Source organism: Lingula anatina, chromosome 10 (assembly GCF_051362555.1).
Source record: "Lingula anatina isolate TDL-2025a chromosome 10, LinAna3.0, whole genome shotgun sequence".
NCBI lineage: Eukaryota > Metazoa > Brachiopoda > Lingulata > Lingulida > Lingulidae > Lingula > Lingula anatina.
The window spans coordinates 18,198,539-18,221,703 of record NC_141776.1 but is presented as its reverse complement, the minus strand read 5'-3'; the positions used below and the strand labels follow the sequence as shown (position 1 = coordinate 18,221,703).

General features: G+C 37.1%; 2 protein-coding genes across 5 annotated transcripts in view; one reads left to right on the top strand and one right to left on the bottom strand.

The window, feature by feature from the left end:
* LOC106177254 (cAMP-dependent protein kinase catalytic subunit PRKX) overlaps positions 1-15,031 on the top strand; it is a 25,645-nt gene extending 10,614 nt beyond the window's left edge. The window contains exons 3-8 of one of the 2 annotated variants that reach the window (XM_013559976.3): positions 104-367; positions 802-921; positions 1,281-1,376; positions 1,895-1,952; positions 2,343-2,420; positions 12,032-15,031. In XM_013559976.3, the coding sequence (XP_013415430.1) occupies positions 104-367; positions 802-921; positions 1,281-1,376; positions 1,895-1,952; positions 2,343-2,420; positions 12,032-12,157 (742 nt within the window). In that variant the 3' untranslated portion in view covers positions 12,158-15,031. Of the gene's footprint in view, positions 1-103; positions 368-801; positions 922-1,280; positions 1,377-1,894; positions 1,953-2,342; positions 2,421-5,312; positions 6,574-12,031 lie in introns of those variants that run through there. The other variant, XM_013559975.2, reaches the window with a different exon arrangement.
* LOC106160206 (solute carrier family 28 member 3) lies at positions 14,563-23,165 on the bottom strand. 3 transcript variants are annotated; one of them, XM_086998122.1, is made up of 11 exons: positions 23,039-23,165; positions 22,059-22,592; positions 21,516-21,657; positions 19,315-19,509; positions 18,054-18,215; positions 17,671-17,796; positions 17,252-17,382; positions 16,800-16,968; positions 16,422-16,580; positions 15,934-16,114; positions 14,563-15,652 (listed from the first exon to the last, which is right to left on the bottom strand). In XM_086998122.1, the coding sequence occupies exons 2-11, from the start codon at positions 22,568-22,570 to the stop codon at positions 15,564-15,566; spliced, it is 1,866 nt and encodes a 621-aa protein (XP_086854248.1). In that variant the 5' UTR covers positions 22,571-22,592; positions 23,039-23,165; the 3' UTR covers positions 14,563-15,563. The 3 variants fall into 3 exon arrangements, with proteins under 3 accessions (XP_086854248.1, XP_086854249.1, XP_013392196.2); XM_086998123.1 differs by lacking the exon at positions 23,039-23,165 and having other exon boundaries at positions 18,054-18,149; positions 22,059-22,937; XM_013536742.2 differs by lacking the exon at positions 23,039-23,165 and having other exon boundaries at positions 22,059-22,926.

Here is a 23,165-nt window from a genome sequence, read left to right as displayed (position 1 = left end):
TATTTTATAATTTAGTTATTCATGGATTGATTAATAAATCAATGAATCTTTTAATTAATTAATTTGTTTATTTATTAATTTATTATTATTATTATATTTGTAGGTTGTGGGCACACCATGATGAAACCTTCCTGTATATGCTCCTGGAATATGTTCCCGGTGGAGAACTGTTTTCATATCTAAGAAACGCTGGACGTTTTAATACTGCCACAGGCAACTTTTATGCAGCAGAAATCATTAGTGCGCTGGATTATTTGCACGGATCAGGGATAGTTTACAGAGACTTAAAGCCAGAGAACTTGTTGTTGGACAGAGAGGGGCATCTGAAGATTACGGATTTTGGATTTGCCAAGAAGCTATCAGACAGGTAAAATGCCATGATGATGGGTCATGAACACTTGGTATAGTGATTGGTATAGAAATCACTTATTACCAACTTTTTGTCACTACAATATTTTGATAACCAGGAAATCAACTGCTGAAAACATTTTATATGACTTGAACCCTGTTAAATATTTAGAATTTTTCAGATTATCATGATAGTACCTACGGAACATACGATGGAAGCATACACTTTTTCTGTTAGAATGTATGATTACCATATGTGAAATTACTGCTAATTTTGAACAGAAACATAAACACCCTCCCCTCCTCCCCCATCCTATTATTTATTATAGAAAATTCAAGAGCTAAATGACCATCATTCTCTAAATCCTAAAATACAATATACTGATTAGCTTCAAGATAACTTTAACTTTAATATGCTTGTTATTGAGTGCCAGTATTGATATTTTATTTCAGAACATGGACGCTGTGCGGCACACCAGAATATTTAGCACCAGAGATCATTCAAAGTAAAGGACACAATAAGGCTGTTGACTGGTGGGCCCTGGGTATTCTAATATATGAGATGTTGGTAGGGTAAGTGATAATATGGATAATAAAGCTGTAGACATGTTATTCAAATGTATGATTGTGTATATGGTGAAGTAAGTGATCAAATAAAATATACATGACAAATTGATGTCAGCTTGTGAGTTTAGTGAAAAAATGTGCAGTTTAGTTGTACACTCTTGGGATTGCCATGTTACTTAATTATACATTTATCAGAATGTAGCAGCAAAATTCTCGACATGATAGAATCTTATATCAGAAACTTCATTTTATGTGAAAAAAGTAGCTGAATCAGATGTTGCAGAGTGCATCAAATAAACCATTATTTTTTTATAATTATAGAATTGGTAAACATGAAATTATTCTTTAAAATTTGTTCTCTGCAGCTATCCTCCTTTCTTTGATGACGTCCCATTCCAAATCTATGAGAAGATCCTGGCAGGGAAGATAGACTGGCCGAAACATCTAGACCTCATTGCCAAGTAAGTCCTGCAGCTGTGTTTACACTGGGACGAACCTGGTCCATGCACCATTGGTTCGCACCATTCAGTCAGGAGAGTTTTTTTTTTTAAATTAGGGAATAACAAGACATTAGATTCAAATCCTGATGCTGGCCCTCAGAACTCTGGACTATTAACTGTTTGGTCCTTTTCATATTTTTAAATCCAGGTTCAAGTCTGTGTAAATGATCTGTGTACGTAGCAATATGCTGTGCTGTAATTTGATTTGGTATTGGTCGTGTGGTGGTCTACTTCAATATAAGATAAATCCTAAATAATCCACTGTGGCAATTGTGCGTGTCAGCCTGGAACCACATTGGCTATCTAGTTTTGCTAATAAAAAAGGCACAATTTTTCATTCAATTGGATAATTTCTGATTTAGTCTAAAAGTTAACGCCAATTTTTGGGTTTAAATTCTTTAAGAAAAACTTGCATTTGGCCTGAAAGCTGCAGCAAGTTTATCAAGTTATTTATAAGTATTTTTGTTTTCTTATTTCAGAGACCTGATAAAAAAGCTGCTAGTTGCAGATAGAACTAGAAGACTGGGCAATATGAAGGTAGAGTATTACCTCGTTATAAATCCGTGTTCTCTCATTGAAAACTGTAACAGGACATATTGCACATTTTGTCAAGCATACTGGTCTGCATGTGGCCATGTTTCCCTCCCATCTATTCAATATTTAAAATGTAAAATAGGTCATTTAGTATGGACAAATCTGTATGTGTGATATATATATATATATATATATATATATATATATATATATATATATATATATATATATATATATATATAATTCAATAAATCATGGAATTGTGAATATCTATAATAGTTTTTAACGTACAGGCTGCTTTCATGAAAAATGTGATGTTTTTTGTCATACCCTGAAAATACTTTTGCAGGTTTTATTATGTTTATAATGATAAAACCTGTGGTCCTGTTTCAGAATGGTGCTGAAGATGTGAAGAATCACAAGTGGTTCAAATCACTGAACTGGGAAGAAGTGGCTCTGAGAAAACTCAAGGTAGGTTGAGAATACTTTCTGTTGTCACATCTAACGCAATGTTTTGTGTTCTATAAATGGTTGGGATCTCACCTAACACAATTGCTCATTTGCTGTACAGTAGTGGTGAAGGTTTTATATAGCAGAGTGGGACATGCTTTATTTCGTGATATTTTAGTTACAGACTTGAACTTTGGCCTTTTTTGAGAATGTTTTTTATGTGGAAAGGGAAATTGAGGAAGTTGAGGAATTTCATTTAAATCAGATTCTGGGAGAAAAATGGGATAACTACACATTCAGCTAGTCCTTTTATAGCGAAGCATTCTCTGTTTTTTCCCCTGAAGTTGAGAGTAAATCACTCAGTACATCTTCAGTTTTGGGGTTTTACATAAAATCTTAGAAATGTACCATAAAAAAAGTGATAATCTTATATAAGTAAACCCAGCATATGAAACCATCCAGTGTGTGTGTGTTTGTGTGTGTGTGTACAGTAAAGAGTAAAAGTGATCATTAATTCTCTTATTATTCAGAGCATTGATAATATAGTTAAAATATGTGTGGCTACTCCTTTTTTATGTTGTTTAAAAATGAAAAGTTAAATGTGAACATGGCAAACAATACAGTGAATTTAACATATGTTCTCCCTGACCCCCCCCCCCCCCCCTCTCTCTCTCTCCTGCCCCTAATAGCCTGGAGAACTGGGAATTTCAGTGCTCCCTTAACACCTCAAAGAGAACTATTGTTCAGACAACATTTTTTTCTTGGTCTGCTGTTGTCAGCAATTTAGGCAGTCTGCCTCAAAGCCAGGGATTTTATCCCCAGAAGTGAATTCACCTTAGTATGAAAAAGTGGCGAAGGAATATTCAGAATTTCCTTGATTAAAAAATCTGTCAAAAGGCAGAATATTCCCTAGTGGCATCAAGGTGGCTTGAAAACTCTTGAAACCCTAAACCAATAGTATGCAGATATTTATAGAGATGCACATCTTCACATGTAAAAAGATACACTATGTTTTGACTTCAAAGGTTCTGATTTGATCTGAGCCCATTACTCCTGGCACACTTAGATTTATGATATAATATGTACCTGTCTGTTACTTTGCCTCCTCACACTGAAGAGTATCTGTTTCCTACCTTCTAAAAATGGAGAACTCTAATGTTTCTTTGCCAGGTTATTGATCTGAGTTCATTAATAATAGGGTTAGGCACAAATAGATATATAATATACTATGTACCTGGTCAACATGGGTGTTGGGAACATGGGGTTATATATCACTGCCTGGCTCAAAAGTATTCACAAGTAACAGTTTTCATTTTTATCTGAGGTTTTGATTTTCACCTTCTTTTCTTGTCTTTTATTATTATTTTTTTATTTATTTTTTTTTTATTTTGCTATGTTATAGTACACTTATTTTAATGCTGTGTGACAATATTTGAGATATTTCATTGTGTCAGGTGTGACAGTGGTTAAGTTGTTTCATTGTGTCAGATGTGACAGTGGTTAAATTTCATTGTGTCAGGTGTGACAGTGGGTAAATTGTGTCATTGTGTTAGGTGTGACATTGGTTGAACTGTGTCATTGTGAAAAAGTTAGCAGTGCCAGTGTGTGGGATGTGATAGTAAGTAGTGTCATTCATTGTGTCATTTATTGTACCGACATGTTACATTTATGAAGATACCTACCACATTTGGAATTTCATAAGATATATTTTATTTTAGTAAGGTCAGCTATTATGACGATGAGAAGAGGGGTCTATTTACTTTGTATGAATGCTTTAACCTGGAAGTTTTTTTTGAAAATTCATTTCTATTTAAATATCATTTTCATTACATGTGCACCTTCTATATATATCAACCTTGCTCTCATTGTATGCACTTTCACTGACGATTGATTTCATTCACGGAAATGAATTTTAAAAGTTTGTGGAGTCTGCACAAAAAACGTTGTGGATGTATATCATTGTTGAGACTGTCCCCTGTCTTTTTGATGTAGATAGAGATTCCAGGAATTTCCTGTAGTAGGCTTTGGCAGACAACGAAATATTTGATGTAAACAATTTCATTGTAGCTGTTGATTGAAGAAAAAATTACTTTATTCTTTGATCAACCTCATCTTTTCTAATCCTTTAAGGATTATCTCATCAGTAACTTAAATGAAATATTCTAAAAAACGGGTGTCATCTTACACATTTTGAGTATGGTTCCACAAACTCAGTGAATGTCCTCTAATTTCTGTCCTATGAATATATCCTTTACATTTATAACATTGCTTTAGTTGAGAGAAATGCATTAGCTTTGACATTGCCATTGAACTGCTTTCTAAATGTCGTATTTATTGATAATTTGAAGCACCCCCTCACACCCCTGCCCCCACCCCCCACCTACTCCATCCACACACACACAGAGTAAAGTGTAACTATTCCATATGATTTCCTGACTCCTTATTGGTATTTGTATGAAATACATCAACTGCCCAATCTTTTTGCCAACATGTCTTCTGGTTTGGGAAAACATACCCATAAGTGATGTCATAGACCATTTGCAAGTGACATCACTTCCCTGCCGTTATGGGCAATAGATGGCAGCAGGTGTTAAAGATCTCTGTACAGATTTAAAGAAACATGATGTGGAGATTTTTGTTTATAAATTATAGTAAATGTAAATTGACCAAAGATACATTAAAAAAAAAGACCATTAGTATAAATTTACATGGGAATATGTGTTTTCTGAAGCACAAGTTTGTTTCCAAAGCCAGACATAAGAAACCAGACTTTTTCTTGGAGGATCTCTGTTTTGGCACCACTGCTAATCTGCTATTTTCTACACAGGATAGTGTCGTCAGTGCAAATGGTCTGTAATCTACCCCTTATGTACTGACCTTATTTGTGACTTCTGCTACAATGTTTATTTTCAGCCCTCTATTGTGCCTCAAATAGGAGACCCTGGCGACAGGGAGTGCTTTGCTGATTTTGGCGAGGACCCGTTCTGGGAGTCTGCCAAGCCTGTCAACGCAGATGAATATTTGAAATTCAAAGGCTTTTGATATCGCATACTTATTGTCTGTTACCTTGCCTCCTCACACTGAAGAGTTTCTGTTTCCTACCTTCTAAAAATGGAGAACTCTAATGCCTCTATGCCAGTTTCTGACTGCACAAGCACTGTTCCTCTTCTAAAGAAACTATTTCCAGTTGTAGCATCTATCATGCCTACTCTTTTGCCTTTCACTTACTACTATTATAACTGAATGGCCTGGCACCAATGGGACACTTGCATAAAATAGTGTTTTTAGTTTTTATGACTCTTTCATTATTGAAAAATGTCATGCCAGTTGTAAGACAATCATTGAGATAAAAACCAACTGACAGTAGCAGCAAATTAAGATTAATGATCGGCTATGTGAAATCTGGGGATGAAAACTCACAAATGCTTTATACTGCAGATACTGGAGATAAGCACCTTCTTGTGTATCCTAAGTGGATTGCCTTATAGTACATGAAACTATATATAGTAGCAAACTCAGTATTGATATTATCCTGATATTTATACATGTAAAATCACAGTACCGTCAAGCATACTAGTGTTTGTGTTTCATTTGGAATGGCATGTATTTTCTAACATAATCATATATCAAATGTTGGTGTGTATAGACCATTTGGAATTGCTACTACATTAAGGATTGTTCAAGACATGTTGCCTTTAACCAAAGATGGTCTTTTGTTGCATAAGTAAAAGTACAGTCAAAACAAGTGCCATATTTAGTTAGGTCTCTTATGGGCGATGATATATCTACAATACTACAGTTGCTGCAGTCTACAAACCTCACATGTTTTGAATGCATTTTGCATAATTATGCAGTATTAGCTTAAAACTATTTACTGATTTGTAACTTCTGAATAGTAATTCAGTGATGTTATAACCAAAAGTTCAATTTACAAATTGAGTTCAGCTAAACTGTTGCATGTATTTCTATGTCAGATTATAATTAGTTGTGCAATAAAGGAAGAAAGGAGAAGGAGAGATAAGTTAGAACATGAGATCTGTTTTATGGATTGTATCAGTTATGTTTTTAGTTGAAGATGTGCTACATACAATCTGTTTACGATACAGATATCATTGATATTGCATAATGGGAAGATTGAATGCTCATTAATAAAAAAAATAGTAAGCAAGACATTTATTTAATCATATCCTGATTTGTAAAAAAAAGTGAACTTTCTGCAGTTTTCATAGGCAGAAGTCAATTAAAGTGACATACAGAAATGGATCACAAAACTATGAAACTTTTGTCTTTAGACAAAAAAAGATATCACTTTGTTTGCTAACACTGGAGTCAAAATCATGCCTGAAGAGAAGGCGAAGAATGACGTTTTTAGGAACTACCACACATAAATAAAGTCAAACTCATTGCTAATAAAAGTTGAAAAGAAATCAAGCAGATTAATTTCTACAGCTCCATAATTCCACCAGGGTACCTCAATTCTGCTCCAAATTTATCTGAGCAGATCAAAGTTGACCTTTAAGGCGGACGAGAAGATGTTTAGACAGGATGTGTCAGAGCGGCAGGTTTCACTGTCAAGATTGTTCAAATGTTTACCTGGAGGTTCTTCTCAGCATTTTAACACCTTTGTTCACCCTGGAGTGGTCCTGGTCTTCATTTCTATGGAACAATTTAAAACTCATCAGTTTTTGTACTCTTTTAATTGAATTTATTTATTTATTTATTGCAATACTTTCAGAAATAAGAGCAACACTCTTTGAAGAAAACCTTATCACAGACTTTATATTATACCAGTTTGGATAGATTTTGCTCTGGTGGCAATGGTTTACCTAAAAAATCATGATCATAGTATTTCATCATCACACTCAGATTAAATCTAAATGTTGCAGATTTTTTGGCTTTTTAACAAAGTTATGGCCATTTTAGAATATTTTACGTTATAACCAAATACTTCAAAATTGTCCAATATATTCTGGATAGAAAACACACTCTGAAATCAAAGAAAAAGATATCTATCCCAATGGTGGGATGTTAAGATTTGAATCACCATGCAGCTCAAACTGTGAAATTCCATCAGAAGGCAAGGTGTCCTTTACCAGTCCATTTCTGTTTCCGTTGCTGGCCCATCTCAGTAAATTATTGTTATTTTACCAGCCAGATATCCTGGGCACCTGATCACATTCCAGGAAACATTTTGGGAATTGTACCAGAATGAGCAAAGGTCTTGTCTAGTTTCTACAGTTCCCTGTTCAATGTTAAGTAACCTGTGCCTCTGACACTTACTGTGGATAGAGTTTAAAGACTTTGAAAATATTGCTTTATCATTACCTGCAGTTTGAAGCAAATTTTGCAAATGAGTTGGAACCAATATGGAAAAGAAACAAAAATAACTGCAGGAAAGCAGGTGTAACAGTTTTTTGTTTTAATTTTTCCTGGTGGGTCTCCCAAAGCTAAAATTTTCAGATTAGAAAAATATTTTTCGATTGGCACTTACAAATATGAAAGTAAAATACCAGTAAAGGTACAGTTAAAAAGGGTTTTATTGCATGCAAATTACAGTAGTCAGGGCAACATTACATAATTTTTTTCATTGAGGCCTCCAATGGTAAAATCTGTGTAGGTACCCATCCTTGGAATGGGTTCCAAAAGGGTGAAAGTCAAATGAGTTTCAGAAATACGACAAAATTCAAAGAGGGTCCCAATGGTAAAACACAATGTCAGTCCTCTAAGGCAGTATCTTAAGAGATGTTGAATTACGTATTCATGTGATAAACCACAATTACTCGATCTTTTCAAAAGGGAGGAAATTATGAATTTGACAAAAAATTTTAAAAATTAGAACGTTCCTATGGAGTGGTAGCAACAAAATACGAAAGCAGAGTATTCTATAGTTCCATCCTATGGACTAAAAAGCACCACAAGCTCCGTGCAGAAATATAATTTTGTGATTATAAAATTACATGTCTAAAAGTTTGATAATTTTTGTCCATTGGAAAGATTGGGTATGTAATTACCATGTTGCAGATTTCGATCTACAAACTTTATATAAAGAGGATTCCTAGGCTCACCTGTTTATGGCCTCAAGGATCTGGTACATGTACTGTTATATAGTTACATGTACTTTTATATGGGGACTAGCAGTATACATCACAATTACTTTACTCCCAGGGTACCCCACTGTGTGGCAGCCACTATAAGGTGATCTTTACACTGTGAATGGAGATACAGAGTATCATATAGGTGTACAGTATTTATTGATGGTATTCGGTAATAAACCAACAGGTGCTTATCCTCACTATCTGTAGTATAAAGCAATGGGGGGTTGTTTTGTAACCCTATCTGTATTATGTTGAATGTACATTGGAGATTTTGATTGAAGTTTCGATTTCAGAAAATGATAAGCTGTTAAGAAGAACAAATCCCTCTTGGTTCGACTTGTGGAGCATTTTCACGCTTAAAATATTTGTTGGGATAATATAAAGATTGGCAGGTATGAAGACATTCTCTACTCATAGACCCCCCCCTGGAACAGCCAGGCCCTAGACACCCCAACCCAAACAATTTCATTTAGCCAATTCCTATCCTCTCTAACTTCCCTTTAGACCAAGCACATAAGCATGAGGGGTTTGAGTGATTCTCTACAACTTCCTATTTGGCTGGTTAAAAAAAGTCCACTTTTCTGGAAAAAGCCCCCTACCCCACAAACCTGTAGACAAGCATGGCCACCAAAATGTACATATCTGCAGGCTAGTTTTTATGTGTTATACATATAATGGAATGTTGGTGTGTAGATATTATGGTGATTTATTGCCCTTGAGATACTGGTCTATGGCATCCTGGACATGCTGGTGACTGGGGTTTATATGGCAGTTAAGACCAGTGAAGGATATTTAGTGGATGTTTGTATGTAGGTGTTTTCAACAAGTGCCTGCTTTATAAACAAACCAGATGTGTTGGCAGTAAGGGGGGGGGGGGGCGCTCAAAAGAACCACTGTTAAAGATATACATGTAAGAAAAAGATTCACTTGAAATCAATTTTGATTCAATACAATACAAACACGATGTTTTACAAAAAAATAATGCCACTTCTTCAGAAAGCACCCTCCCTTTGATATTGCTGTCAACTGGCCAGTAAAGAAACCAGTCAAAATGCAAGGCTTTACGGTGTGGCTTTAAACGTAACATCTAAAACATGGCATTGCAGAATGTATGGGTCTGTAGAATGTTTTGGAAATTCACTTTCAACAAGTACACTTCTGTTTGTAAAACATTGGTTCTGCATCCCTCACACAAGCATTGAGAGTGTACTAGTGTATCATAGATATGTACAGGTGAGGGGGAATTCACTTTTGACCCACACCCTCTCCCTAGTTCTAGCTTTAGTATAGTGACGTTATTTTTTTCTAGCAGGATGGCAGCTCCACTACCGCCTGCATTGGAAATGCTTTCGGCACATACACAGACACACAAGATAATTTGTGTACTGAAACATTGAAGTTATCCCGGACAGGGGTGTGTCTGTGTGCACTCGCGCATGCGTGTGTGTGTGTGTGTATGCTTGCATGTGCTATGAAAAGTCTGACTAGCTTTTTTGAAATTATAGTTCAAATTATTATTTTATCACTGGTATGATTTTGTTAACATTTATGCTACCAATTCGATAGATATATTGAAAATTACCACTAACATTTGAAGAACCTAATTTCATACTGGAGGCAGCCATAACTTCAACAGGAACAACAATGCATTATGGGAGATATGCTAATTGTGTTAGCTATATGCAACCACTGGAAAATGTGTACAGTACTTTGGTGGTCTGCATGGACCTAAACTAACCCATGAGTAGTTCTGTCTGAACACACCAAATAGTACCAAGATTTGAGATGTCTAAAAGGTAGTTATATCTCTCTCTGTCTGAACACACCAAATAGAACCAAGATTTGAGATGTCTGAAAGGTAGTTATATCTCTCTCTGTCTGAACACACCAAATAGTACCAAGATTTGAGATGTCTGAAAGGTAGTTATATCTCTCTCTGTCTGAACACACCAAATAGAACCAAGATTTGAGATGTCTGAAAGGTAGTTATATCTCTCTCTGTCTGAACACACCAAATAGTACCAAGATTTGAGATGTCTGAAAGGTAGTTATATCTCTCTCTGTCTGAACACACCAAATAGAACCAAGATTTGAGATGTCTGAAAGGTAGTTATATCTCTCTCTGTCTGAACACACCAAATAGTACCAAGATTTGAGATGTCTGAAAGGTAGTTATATCTCTCTCTGTCTGAACACACCAAATAGTACCAAGATTTGAGATGTCTGAAAGGTAGTTATATCTCTCTCTGTCTGAACACACCAAATAGTACCAAGATTTGAGATGTCTGAAAGGTAGTTATATCTCTCTCCGTAAAGCCTACTAGAGGATGACCCCATTGAGGATATTGCCGGATGACCTCACTGGGATCCTGACAGTTGAAAAATTCAAGACGAATTGATGTCATGACAACTGATGAAAATTCAAGAAAACTTCCTAATCATTTGAATATACCTTTAGTTACTACATGTATAAGGTGGAACATTCATTTTGATAATTGCCTATTTATGAGGAGGCTTTCTTGCCAGGGCATTTTTGCTGGCAGGTAAATGCTATTTGATTGTTGGCTCAAGTCTGTTTTGGCTGGTTTCTCTACAGTGTGGGTGTTTGGGAAGATTAATGTTTTCTGGTACCAGGTAAAAACAGCATGACCTGACTAGGGAGCAGCTGAAGGCATACATCAACCAGGTTATTTTATTCTGAAAGCACTGTTAATTGTTTTTATGTTCATGTTACATGTTTCCAGGTTTTCATTGCCCCCCCCCCCCTCCTTTCTCAGCTATGGTCTTGGAAGACAGAAAGAGCATTGCAAGTGAAGCTGTGGCCTTTAGTGGTTCCTATTTGAAAATGTTGCAGTTGTAGCTTAGGTGCTCAGTTCAGCATAATTCTACAGCTATTTTCTAATAGCTGTACAAGTTCCAAACTTGGCAAATTAAAATTACCCTATGTACATTTTTAGACCTCATTCTTCTTCCTCTTCTTCACACAACATAACACACTTGAAAGGTTAATGTGTTTTTACATGCTCAACCTGTGAAAAAATGTAAGTTTTGAACAGGAAAGTTATTTTCATCATCTGAACGATGTGGCATGCATTTGGAATAAAGACACATGCTCTCCACAAGGAAAATGAAAGGGGGGGGGGGGGGCGGGATATACTAGCCATCAAAAAACAATTTGTATCATCCCATCAGTGATAAAACTTTTCACGATGGAAATGTTTGTCAGCCTTTGAAAGTGTGACTAGGTGAGCAAATTGTGTTTGGTGAGATTGTGCTGGATGTGACTGTGTTAGGTGAGATTGTGCTGGATGTGACTGTGTTAGGTGAGATTGTGCTGGATGTGACGGTGTTAGGTGAGATTGTGCTGGATGTGACTGTGTTAGGTGAGATTGTGAAGTGGTGGAGCAAGGCAGACAGCCAGTTGCTCTCTCCATTGTTATAGCAACACTGCAATTCTTGGCACTGATTTCAGAAACCCTTATTCAGAATGAACTACATGAATTTTTTTTTTATTATTATTATTATTTTTTTTTACAGCCACCTATTGTTCCGAAGCTGGCTCACAGTGGCGACACAACCAATTTTGATGACTACCCAGACGATGACTGGAAGAAGGCAAAGCCAGTAACTGCCGAAGAACTGGAAGCTTTTGTGGAATTTTAACATGGAGCCAAACTTAGGAGTTTTAATATTGGGTTTTTATTTTTTAAAGAAATTAAACAATGAAATTTGGAGTTTTATTGAAGATCATTTTTTTTTAATATTTGAAGTTGAGATTTTGGGTAATGAGAGTTAAAGTTGAGGGTTTGGGACCATTTTGAAGTTTTACAAGGAGTGATTTATTGAGATTCAAACCATTACCAGATTTATAATTTTAACATGTCTGTCCTTGTAATCTTGATATGGGCTATTCCTTGACTTTACCATTCATGAGATTTCAGGAAGTTAAAGGTAAAACCTTTTTTGTGTGGAAAGTTTACTAAAATCTGAAATGATGTATTGATATTTTTGAAACTTTATGATATATTGGAACCATTCAGGGAAATTAATACCAAGATGATGAATGAATTTGAAGAGAAGGAACTCAAACTGTGCACTGAGGTACCATGCAGTAATGTAACTTGCCTCATGCAAAAGATATGATATTATTTCTGACTTGAGACTTGTGAAAACCTTGGCCAACAGGGAATGTTTGGTGATCAGAAGTATATTCTGTAGAAAATGTTATCAATATTGCTATAGAATATATTAGCAATAGATTGGTGAAGTGTACTTCTTCAAAGTCTGTAAAGATTCCATGACAACATATCCAGGAAATATAGAAGAGGATGCAGTCAGTTGACAACTGCAGCGCCATCTTCAGTGTAAATGGACTGGAAAGTGCCATATTATAAAGTTTACTGGTTGATATATCCTCACTGTGAATGTTATATTAATTCGAGGCACTAAAAGATAAAAGCAGGTTGGGATGTACTATACATGTTATTAGAAAGTGTAATCTGAAAAAATATTTCTTGATATTATAATAGCTTACCACCAGGGCCATAGACTGCCAGGGGTGGGGCTGTGTTGCCCCCGTAACCACCCCTCCCCCCAATCTTCAACTTTTTTCAGAAACGTAGAACACTGCGTCATTGGGACTGCATTTAACAAAGGATGTCTACATTGCCCATTCTTCATTGTGATTTAGTGCATTTACAGACCCAGTAATGTAATCAGTTCAATACAGAAAAAGCAAGTGGCCCAATTGGATATTTTTAATTCTTGCAATCATAGCCATGACATATTCAGACTGAAGGCAATGATGTTTTACAGGAGGGTTGAGGTGTTATTTAGATTGATATAAAAAACATAGTATGGTTTTTAAGTACTGTATATTAGTGACTTTGTGGTTGGTACAAGTTCTGTTTTACTTCGATGTTTTATATATAATTTTATAAGGAAACTGGAGGTCACAGACTGTATATCTTATAGATGTTTTATCCGTTGTTATTTTGAGCACGTGAATGACGTTTTGTTATTAAGAGCACTTAAGTATACATGTATGTATGTATATATATATATCATTTTGTAGGTTAAGTATCATGATATCTGGTATTATGATTGTTATGATACCGCAGAAAATTTAAGAACGATGCTGGGTGTATGGATGCGTCTGAAATCAATGGCAAGTTTTATTCTTGGTTTTCCTCAGGTTTCTCTTGGACCCCTAGTGACATCTGTTGTGAAAATATATACACTGAATATCTGAATATTGTTTATTGTATATTTATAAGATTTTCTGTTAAGTTCTTTTTAAATTTGTTTAAGTTGTGATGGAGATGTGTATAGATGTAGATATGATGTGAAATATGTAATTTATGCTTCAGAATTTATAAAACCAACTGCCATATCTATGATGTGATAGAGACAGTGCCACAATACATTTTAAGTGCCTTAGAGACAATATGTTATTGCACTGACCTTGTCTCCCACAAACGAGCTCACAAAACTAAACAAAAGACAAACCAATGCGTATCACTATAGATTTAAGGTCAGCACTTTGAAGCTTCCTCAAGTGCATTGAAGGTCACTGGATTGTGTTTTAACTTGAAAATGATGACCTTTCTAAAAGGTCTTTCTGAAGGTCACATAATAATGTAGATAATATGATCTTATTGACCTTAGTTAAGGAAACTTCGTATTTTTACCTTCCAGACCAGTTGGGTATATGTGTCAATGGTATTAATTACGGTGGTCACTTTTAAAGGTTGCATAATCTTGATCATGATGGTCAATAAAAAACATGAACAAGTTAAAAGATTTCTCATGCAGGGTGGAGTATGGGACATTTTCAACAGCTCCAAAATTAAAATATTTTCGATATTACACAAATGAGATTATGTCACTTTTGATACAAGTTAACGTACCGGTATGTGTCTAGTATAACAGTGCCTAGATTCTACAACAGGGTCTACAAGTAAGTACAGTGTAGGGTTACCGACAGTCCAGTGTATGTCTTGTGTTAAAGATATATGCATTGTAGAAGTCAAATGTACATCGAATTAGCTGTGAATAACATGTTGAGATATGTATATTATTTATTTATTTCATTTTCACCATGACATCGACACCTATATTTAATTTGCTTTTTCACCGTTGACTGACCCTTAACGTTATGATACTGTATTAGTAATTCATTAAAGAGTATATGGTGTTCCGTTGTTTAAAAAACGGGTCTCGAATGAATATTGCGTCACTGGAAATCGAGAACACGTTAACCAAGACGTCCATGTTTTATCCAGCGCACACTCAGAGCAATGTGCTGAGTTACTGGATTGTTAAAGATCCCGAGCCACTGGCAGTCCAGTTCTAATTAATGTCTCACTGTCAGGTAGTGTCTTAAGGCAACCATTTTAAACCTAACGATCCGGTAGTTCCGCCTGTAGCTTGCAATGTGCGCGAGCCAATGTCCAGTTTTAATTATACGCACTTGATGAGAACAAATTCTGTGCAACAATGAAGCTATAAGAAAATAAAATTTTATCTGAAACAGTGCCTGTTGTTGTTGTCTTTAATTTGTTGAAAAAAAAGACAATTATACAATTGTCATATCACATTTTAAGGTGCACCCATAAATAAATAATAAATGGCATGTCAAAGAAACTTTGGATAAGCTTTCCTGAAATGTAAGATGACAATGTTCTCTAGGAATGATCGAACCCACCGGCTCCATCTTGAATCTATTTAATATCGTTAGCTTTTACTCCAGCGCTATGGGCTCAATTCTTCAAATCCGTAATTTTCTAACAAAAAGTGAAAATGCAATGCAAAGAAAACATGTACCTATCGCCCTCATCTGCGGGATATATGAAAAAAGTATATTTATTATAGGTTTTTGGCCAAAATGCTGCATTTGGCTCATTTAAAAAAGAGTCACGGGGATTCATCCATCCATTGCCGGGTCACGTACTGATATACTGCCGACAGTAATTTGTCGGATGGTAATGCCAGCTGGAGTGAAACCAGGACTGGTTTAAGTTTGCCTGGACAGGCAAGAATGTAGTCCTGTTTAAAACCCCCGGGAGCATTACGGCTGTGCTGTTGTGTTAGCTGAGATGGTCGCATTCAGTAGGTCTGTGTTAGCAGCTACTGCGGTGCCTCCCGTGTACAGAAGACCTGAAGAGGAAAGATATTCATCGACGATTTTATCATATCTCTGTGTGTGTGTGTGTGTGTGTGTGTGTGTGTGTGTGTGTGTGTACTGCACGTAGGCGGAGAGAAATCTGTAACAGTTCTCCTATTTCATGTATTGATCAAAACATATGTTTGATTAATATTACAAGGGTATGTACATGTATGACTATACCGCTTCGTTCTTGTTCATTCCCTGTAAGCATACACGCTACTCACATGCTCGCGCGCACACACACACATACACTCACACAAACACACCATACCTGCCATGCTAGCCGTCATCATACAGGCTATATTGCCATACACCATGGCTCGCACGGCCACGTCCACAATGTTCTCTTTCTTCCTCGGCTCAATGGTGATGAGAGAGCTCATATAGATGCCTATGGACGGAATGCTACCAAAGCCAGCCAGCGCGTACGTGCATACCACGCGAGTGCGCTCCTGAGTTGATAGAAAAACTTGCTTAAATTGGGAAATATATATTAATTATGTATTCAGCCATTGTTAACTACAATTAAATCCTTTAATTGTTTTGGATATATCTTTTAACAATAAGACGCACTGGATGAATTTTGCTCACACAAGTATTTGTAAGGAATGATGTCTTCTTTTTGATATATATTTTCCCAGACGAAAAAAATATTGTTATGTGAAACTACGTGTTTATCAACATCGAAAGTTGTTTCCAGCTAACGTACAGTAAAATGATGAAGCGGGATGGCCAGTGTCTTAATGTTGTTATACTTACTGTTATCAGACCATTATCTATATAAGGCTTTAACTGACTAAATGCAAGGAATTCCGAGAAGAAAATTTTGACGCCAAGAAGCTTTCCAACGATGAGTGCGTCTTGCCAGTCAGCACCTATCACCACAGCTAGCGGCGAAAATAGGTATGAGCAAATTAACTGGAAAAGTATAAAGACATTTGTATCACATCTTTATTTAATCATTAATATCTTTTAATAACCCCATGTCTAAGTGTACCCTATATGAAACTATGCCCGCTTCAGTTTGATATGTTAATAATAAACTTTTCAAAAAAAACTTTTCGGTTTTTTTAAAAAAAGAGTACAATCGATCTGGACAGGATTGAATTAAATATTCACCAACTTCAACCAGCTTACCTGAAAGTTCACATCCGGGACATCCACTAGATCTCCTAGGTAACCGAGGATGGTATCCATGGCTTCCACCAATGACAGGAAGGTTATCAATCCCGCAGCCACCACTGCCGTCAGCTTGATGGCGGCCAGCATACCGTTACACACTGCCTCCACCAGTGATCTCTCAGGCCTTATGACAAGAGATTGACAAAGAAAGTGTCTGTAGTTTTAGGTATCCTGTCCGGAATTTTAATCAAAAAATCCAAAACTCCACCCCACCCCCTTCAGGAGAATATGCAATTTAATTTGGGGATCTTCACATTTGAAATAGGCCTATGGATATGCTTTTCTTGTTCAAGCAGAGAGAGAGAGAGAGAGAGAGAGAGAGAGAGAGAGAGATTTAAATATTCTACGTCTCAAACCCAAACCGATGTCTCATGAGACAAGAACCCATGGCATATCATATAACATACGGTGGCGCCATCTGCACGTCCTCCTCCGTCTTGGTGTGCGATGTCTCTGTCTCTGGGAAGCCCAACTTTGCTATCGCCATGGCTGCCGGCGCTGACATGATACTGGCTGATATGAGGTGCTCTGGGGACGCCTACAGGTGAGCGAATAGAGACATTAACACGGGGATAAATACACATTATGAAAACAATTCTTGAAAAGGTTTCAATTTTCGTATTTTTTGTACAGATTTATACAGGCGATACCTATATTGCTTGATTTATAACTGTTTTATACAGTTTATAACTTTATAACTGTTTTATAAATAAATATACCTCTCTACCCACTAAAACTATTTGAAAAAGCGATTATCTGTTGATTATGTGATGCAGATATATGGAGTCAAATAGAATGGGGTATAATGAATATTTTGAAAGTTTACCCCAAACGCTATGAAGGCTGCGATCACAGTACCGGCAATGGTAGTGAACCCACCGGTCATACACGCACAAAGCTCGGACTGTGTCAGCCTCTGCCAGAATGGTCGGAACATCACACCAGTCTCCACCTGGTGGTCAAGACAAACAACACTGTTATCTATTGATTTAATCATCTAATGACATTTCAAAAACGTCGATGGCAAAAGATCAGAGTGAGTAGCCTACATACAGTGCCTTGAAACATTGCAAAAACGGAAGTGGCAATTTTTATCACAGGTTTAAAGTCTTTAAAATAGTACCTGATCTTTATAAGAAAATTTACCAGAAAAACTTAGAGTCGGTCGCATATTGAACACTTACGATATCAGTACGATCTTTAACCCACCTGACCAAGAAAGATACTAGCAGCAGTGTGCAGCGCCTCTATCGGTGTAATCTTCATGGTGACCTGCATCAACCACGCCATCTTGCGGACCATCCACTGGATGGCTCCATAGTAATACAAAACATTTATAACGGCACTGTAGAATATAATGATGGGCAAAATCTGGAAGATGAGAGAGGAACTACATGTAGTTTTCAACTTTGGAGGCAATCATAAAGCAACTATGTTATCAATCGTGACAACTGCTGATTAATAAAACATTTAAATAACTATAAAAATAGTCAACTTTTTTCACTTGCGTTAGCATGTTTGGTTTCTGATAAATGTTTCCTACGCCCTTTACGCACACAGTGGTCACATTTTTTTGTTTGAATAAAAAGACATTGGCGGCGTTTTTTTTTTTTTCAAGTTTCCACATGCATCAAAGTAAATGAAAGATGAAAAGGGGCATTTTTATCTATATACACTGACGCGACCATACCAGATATCGTCAAATATTTGCCTTGGTATTATGTAAACTACGTCGATAAACTCGGTTATATCTATGAGCAAAAGATATCCTCATAAGAAAACACAAGGGTTTTTCTTTTTACTACTGTTAGCTTTTTCAGTTTGTTTCCTGCCATTGGAAACTGAAAATAAAATACGCAGAAATTTGTATGGTGACTACAAAGGAAGGTATGGTACGTAGTTTATAAACATACGCGGGGGGGGGGGGGTCCTCGAAAAAGTGCTTTTTTATGTATATCGTATCTATTTTAAGGCACACAGTGACCGTGAGACCTTAACATGAGTGTAGCAAAATTTGCATTTCCCTGATAACTAATATTTGTCTTACTAGCCCAGGTATACCGTCTCCAGTTAAGGAATTTCAAGTTTCAGGTCTTTGCCAGTGGTGGTTTTAGGGGAGTGTCAGGGGGTTCCTGACCCCCCCCCCCTTCGATTCGTTCGCCCTCTAATATACCTATTTTTTCGGGGCCCTTCAGCGGGCCCTAAACCCCACGCCAAGGGGGTGGTGGGGGTCGGTTTCACATTAACGTAACCCCCTTTCAAATAATCCTGGATCCGCCCCTGAAACACTCGAAAATGAAGATGGGAAATGCCCTTTCCAATCGTAACAGTAATAAGAAAAAAGCCGGTTAACAGATCACTTTATTCAGCAGTTTTTGTTAGGAGACACCTAACTCCATCTTTTTCTCTGCTCTTTCTCTCTCTTCTATACAGGCATCTGATGGGCATGATTCTTTTTTAACAAGCTCACCTGGAACGCCACGGGGTGCATCTTGTATCCGGGATCACCGAACACCATTTTGGAGCCAGCGTCCACAAAACCTGCGAACGTCTGGACCTGAGCACCGAGGAACTGAAACAGCGCAAACCCCGCGCTCCACCTCAGCACCATCAGCCCCATCAGAAACTGGAACGCTAGGCCCCATAGCACGGGACGCCAGTGAATCTGAAATGTTGAAGTAATAATCAAAATAATAATAATAATAATAATTATTATTATTATTATTATTATTATTATTATGTTGTCTCCTCGTCAATTTATGAAAAGATATCTAAGAGATAAAAAAAAATCTTGATCACATGATCTTGTAACGTGACCATATCCCACAATGCCATGAAGGTCTCAGTTGAAAAAGTTTTACTTGAGTGGTGAGTCCAAATGAAACGTGTTTGGCAACTTTGTTAAAGAGGTTTAAAGTCTATTTTCATAGCCTTATAACAGTATAAAGGATGCCTACAGGGCATCAAACTTCAGTGTTTAGAATTTTGCAGAAATGTCTCAACTAAGTTCTTTCTAGCATCAAAAAATGGCTGTAATCCTTTAAAATAAAAAAAATAGCACAGGGGGTAAGTTTGACCACTTGGCTTGCAACACTTTATTCTGTAACATGTATGATCTTTCAACACTAACTCAAAATATTGAAAGAATTGAATAGAAATATCGATATATCTGTCTACCACGTGAACTACAGTTGTACATGTATTTATGCGCAATTGACTTAACAAAGCCAAAATTGTCTGAGCCAACTAGACCAGTGTTCCCTATAAATAATGAACTGTTTCTCTCGAAATAATCGAAATACTTTGTATTTTCGATACTTTTACACCTGAGAACAATATTAGTTCATTCAAATCCACAGACAGCTGTGATAAATTTTGATATTGATAGAAACATAAATGTGTCATCCCCTATTTTGAATCATGCTGCAATATTGATATACCTCGGTCAAATATCAGGGCTTTTTTTTTGGGGGGGGGGGGGGAGGGTACATGTATACATCTTTCTGGTGGACGCTGACTGACAAAAATGATGGATTGGGAGTAAGAAGAAGGCTAAGCTTCTAATTAACAATCGATTGTGACTGTCCCACGCACCCCCCACATCCACCCTACCCCAGCCCACGGCCCTGAATATAATAAACAATGTTAATAAACTATAATCAATCTCTTTGTCACTGGATCCTTTCATAAAAAAATGGACAGATATCGCGTTCCAGCGTTTGCATTATTCTCTTGGCAAATAACTCAGACGATCGAATAGGTCGAAATAATAAACTAGAGGCAAAGAGGACAAGAGTATGACCTTAATGACAGACTGCGCTGTGAAAGATTTATATATGCCTTAGTACAAAAGAAGAGAGAAAATAACCCATCGAACATTTCACTTCATGTTAGTGGCTTCCTCCTTTATTGGTTTAGAATTTCTCTAGACTTACTCGACTGGTCAAGGAACCAGTTTTATGAAAACCGTCAATTCACCAGTGCGCGACCTCTTGTTGCGGGGCTCTTCTGCCTAATTTCCATTTAAAATACACAGGTGGATTCCCTAACACACGTCAACGAATGACGCTGCAGCAGCAATGGATAATTAAGCTTGGCTTCGTACGAAATCAATACGCTCACAGTCGCGACCATGGGTGTTAAGTATAAAATATTTGTCAGTGATACATTTAAACAAAGTCTAAAAAAAAAGCAATGTAAAACAAAGCGAGGGTCCGTGTAACATAGTCCGCCTTTTATTAGATTCGTACAGGTAAGGGTGTAAGTGATGTAATTGGGTCAAAATCTAGAACGGGACATACTAGAACCTGTACTTTTTAGTGAAAATTACATGGTGCTCGATTCAGGATATGATATATATCCGTTAAAAGAGTAGTTTGTCAAGTGGGTTTTTAGCCTCCGTTTCTCATTCAAGATCAGTTGATGAGTTACTTAAATTTTGTTTCCACTGAAAGACGCCAAATTATAGTTTAAAGTTTCACTAAGTGACCTGTTAAAATATTAACGCACGTTCATGGTTAAAAAGTGATCAGTTTTCAATGTCACCATGATTACCTAAAGTATAGTTTCTTTAATCCAAAGAGATATAGCTCTCGAATCGTCAGCACTAATTTATGAAATGATACGAAACGTTACCCATGTATTACAGTCTGTTAGGATATCAAACGTTACCTTTGCGGGATACTTTGACGTCACAAACGTCAAAAGTAATAGGAGCGTCAGACCCCCAGCAGACCGGAAGTTCTGAGGATTCCGTCCCGTGTCCAAAACCAAGAACACGGTTAATCCCGCCAGCAGAAGTGCATAAAAGGTCCTGTGAATAAAACAAAGATTTTTCTTCGTTTGTGTTATACACTCAGAATTGCTATAAATCAATCGACATGTACTGAGACAGTGACACTTATTACATATTGGAGTTTAATTCAGGCTTTTAACAGTTGCCGGAAGAATTTATTGTAGTAAATACTGTTAATAGGTAAAAAAAAAAAAAAACGTTTTGATATCCGTATATAAATAACGTTTGCATTTCACTTTTCAAATACTGTTCATTTATTTCCATATCAGAGGGCCCTACAGTGTAAAACAGCCAAAATAATGTGACAAGTATTTTCTGACAACTTGAATATTGGCGATTTTACTATTACGGTACCTTCAGTTCACCTTCAACCAAGAAGGTATTTCATAATGTTCTCTGCTATTTGCACCTCTACTTACCAGTGCGTGTATTTCCACATCCTCTTACCACACTTGACTCCAGCCAGCAGTCGACATATGACGTCATATATGACGTCACCGTAGCGCCGCTGCAAGTACTCATAGCTGACGAAGAAGAACACTATGGCAGTGATAATTATGACCACCAGGGCCCGCTGGCCGTTCAGATAGGCAGCGTAAACTAAATACGCCACCCACAGGGCCACAAACACGCAGCGGACGGTCAGTGAAATTGTCCTTTTGTGACGCGAGTAAAACGCCTGAACAGACTGGGAAACTTTGTCGATTCCCCGTGCTACACAATTCGGTGTTTTGTCCGTCACATTTTCTTCGTTCTCGGGCTCGGCAGTGGCTTTCTCTGTACCGTTCGGTTGGCAGTTTGACAACAGTGACTGTCGCGTGCGCTTGTCTTCTACATAGACGTCTGTCACAGCTTTCTCAGTGTCACAGTCCACGTGATTCATCTGCGTTCCGTCAGGGACGCGCTCCGACCTGATTTCTTTCAGTTCCATGTCTCCGACTTTGACTTTACTCCTGTGGACAATACATACAACACGCATTCATACACTACAACACGTCACATACGGGTAGGGCGAGTGCGTGAAGTATAAGCTAACTTGACACAGAAGATGTAATGTTGATTTGATCTCAATGAACTTTGGCCCTCTGAGTAAATCATGCGGTACGTGAGGGGGAACAGCGAGGATTACATCAACAGGCTGGGAGCTGAGTGATAACAGGAAAGCCAAATGGCTTACTTAAGTGTACCGCTCGATAAGAAACAATTGCTAAGAAGTTTAGTACGTAGTTAGTAGATTTTGGAGCTATTAAGGTTAACCGGTTATTGAAAATATCATGACATAGATAATGGATACTAGTGATTGTATTACATAAGTATGTCCCCCCTTTTTCCTTAAGATTGTTAAATGGTTGATCGCGGGTAAGTCTAAAATTTAATGTGAAACCACGCTGCTACATACCTCCAGATGTGAAGCTCTGCGGCAACATCTAGTGAGAAACGACTTTGTTCTTTATAACCGGTTAGGGCTCCTTGTCCGTCACCTTGCGAAGATAAGTATAAATATATAGGTATGATATGCCATTAAC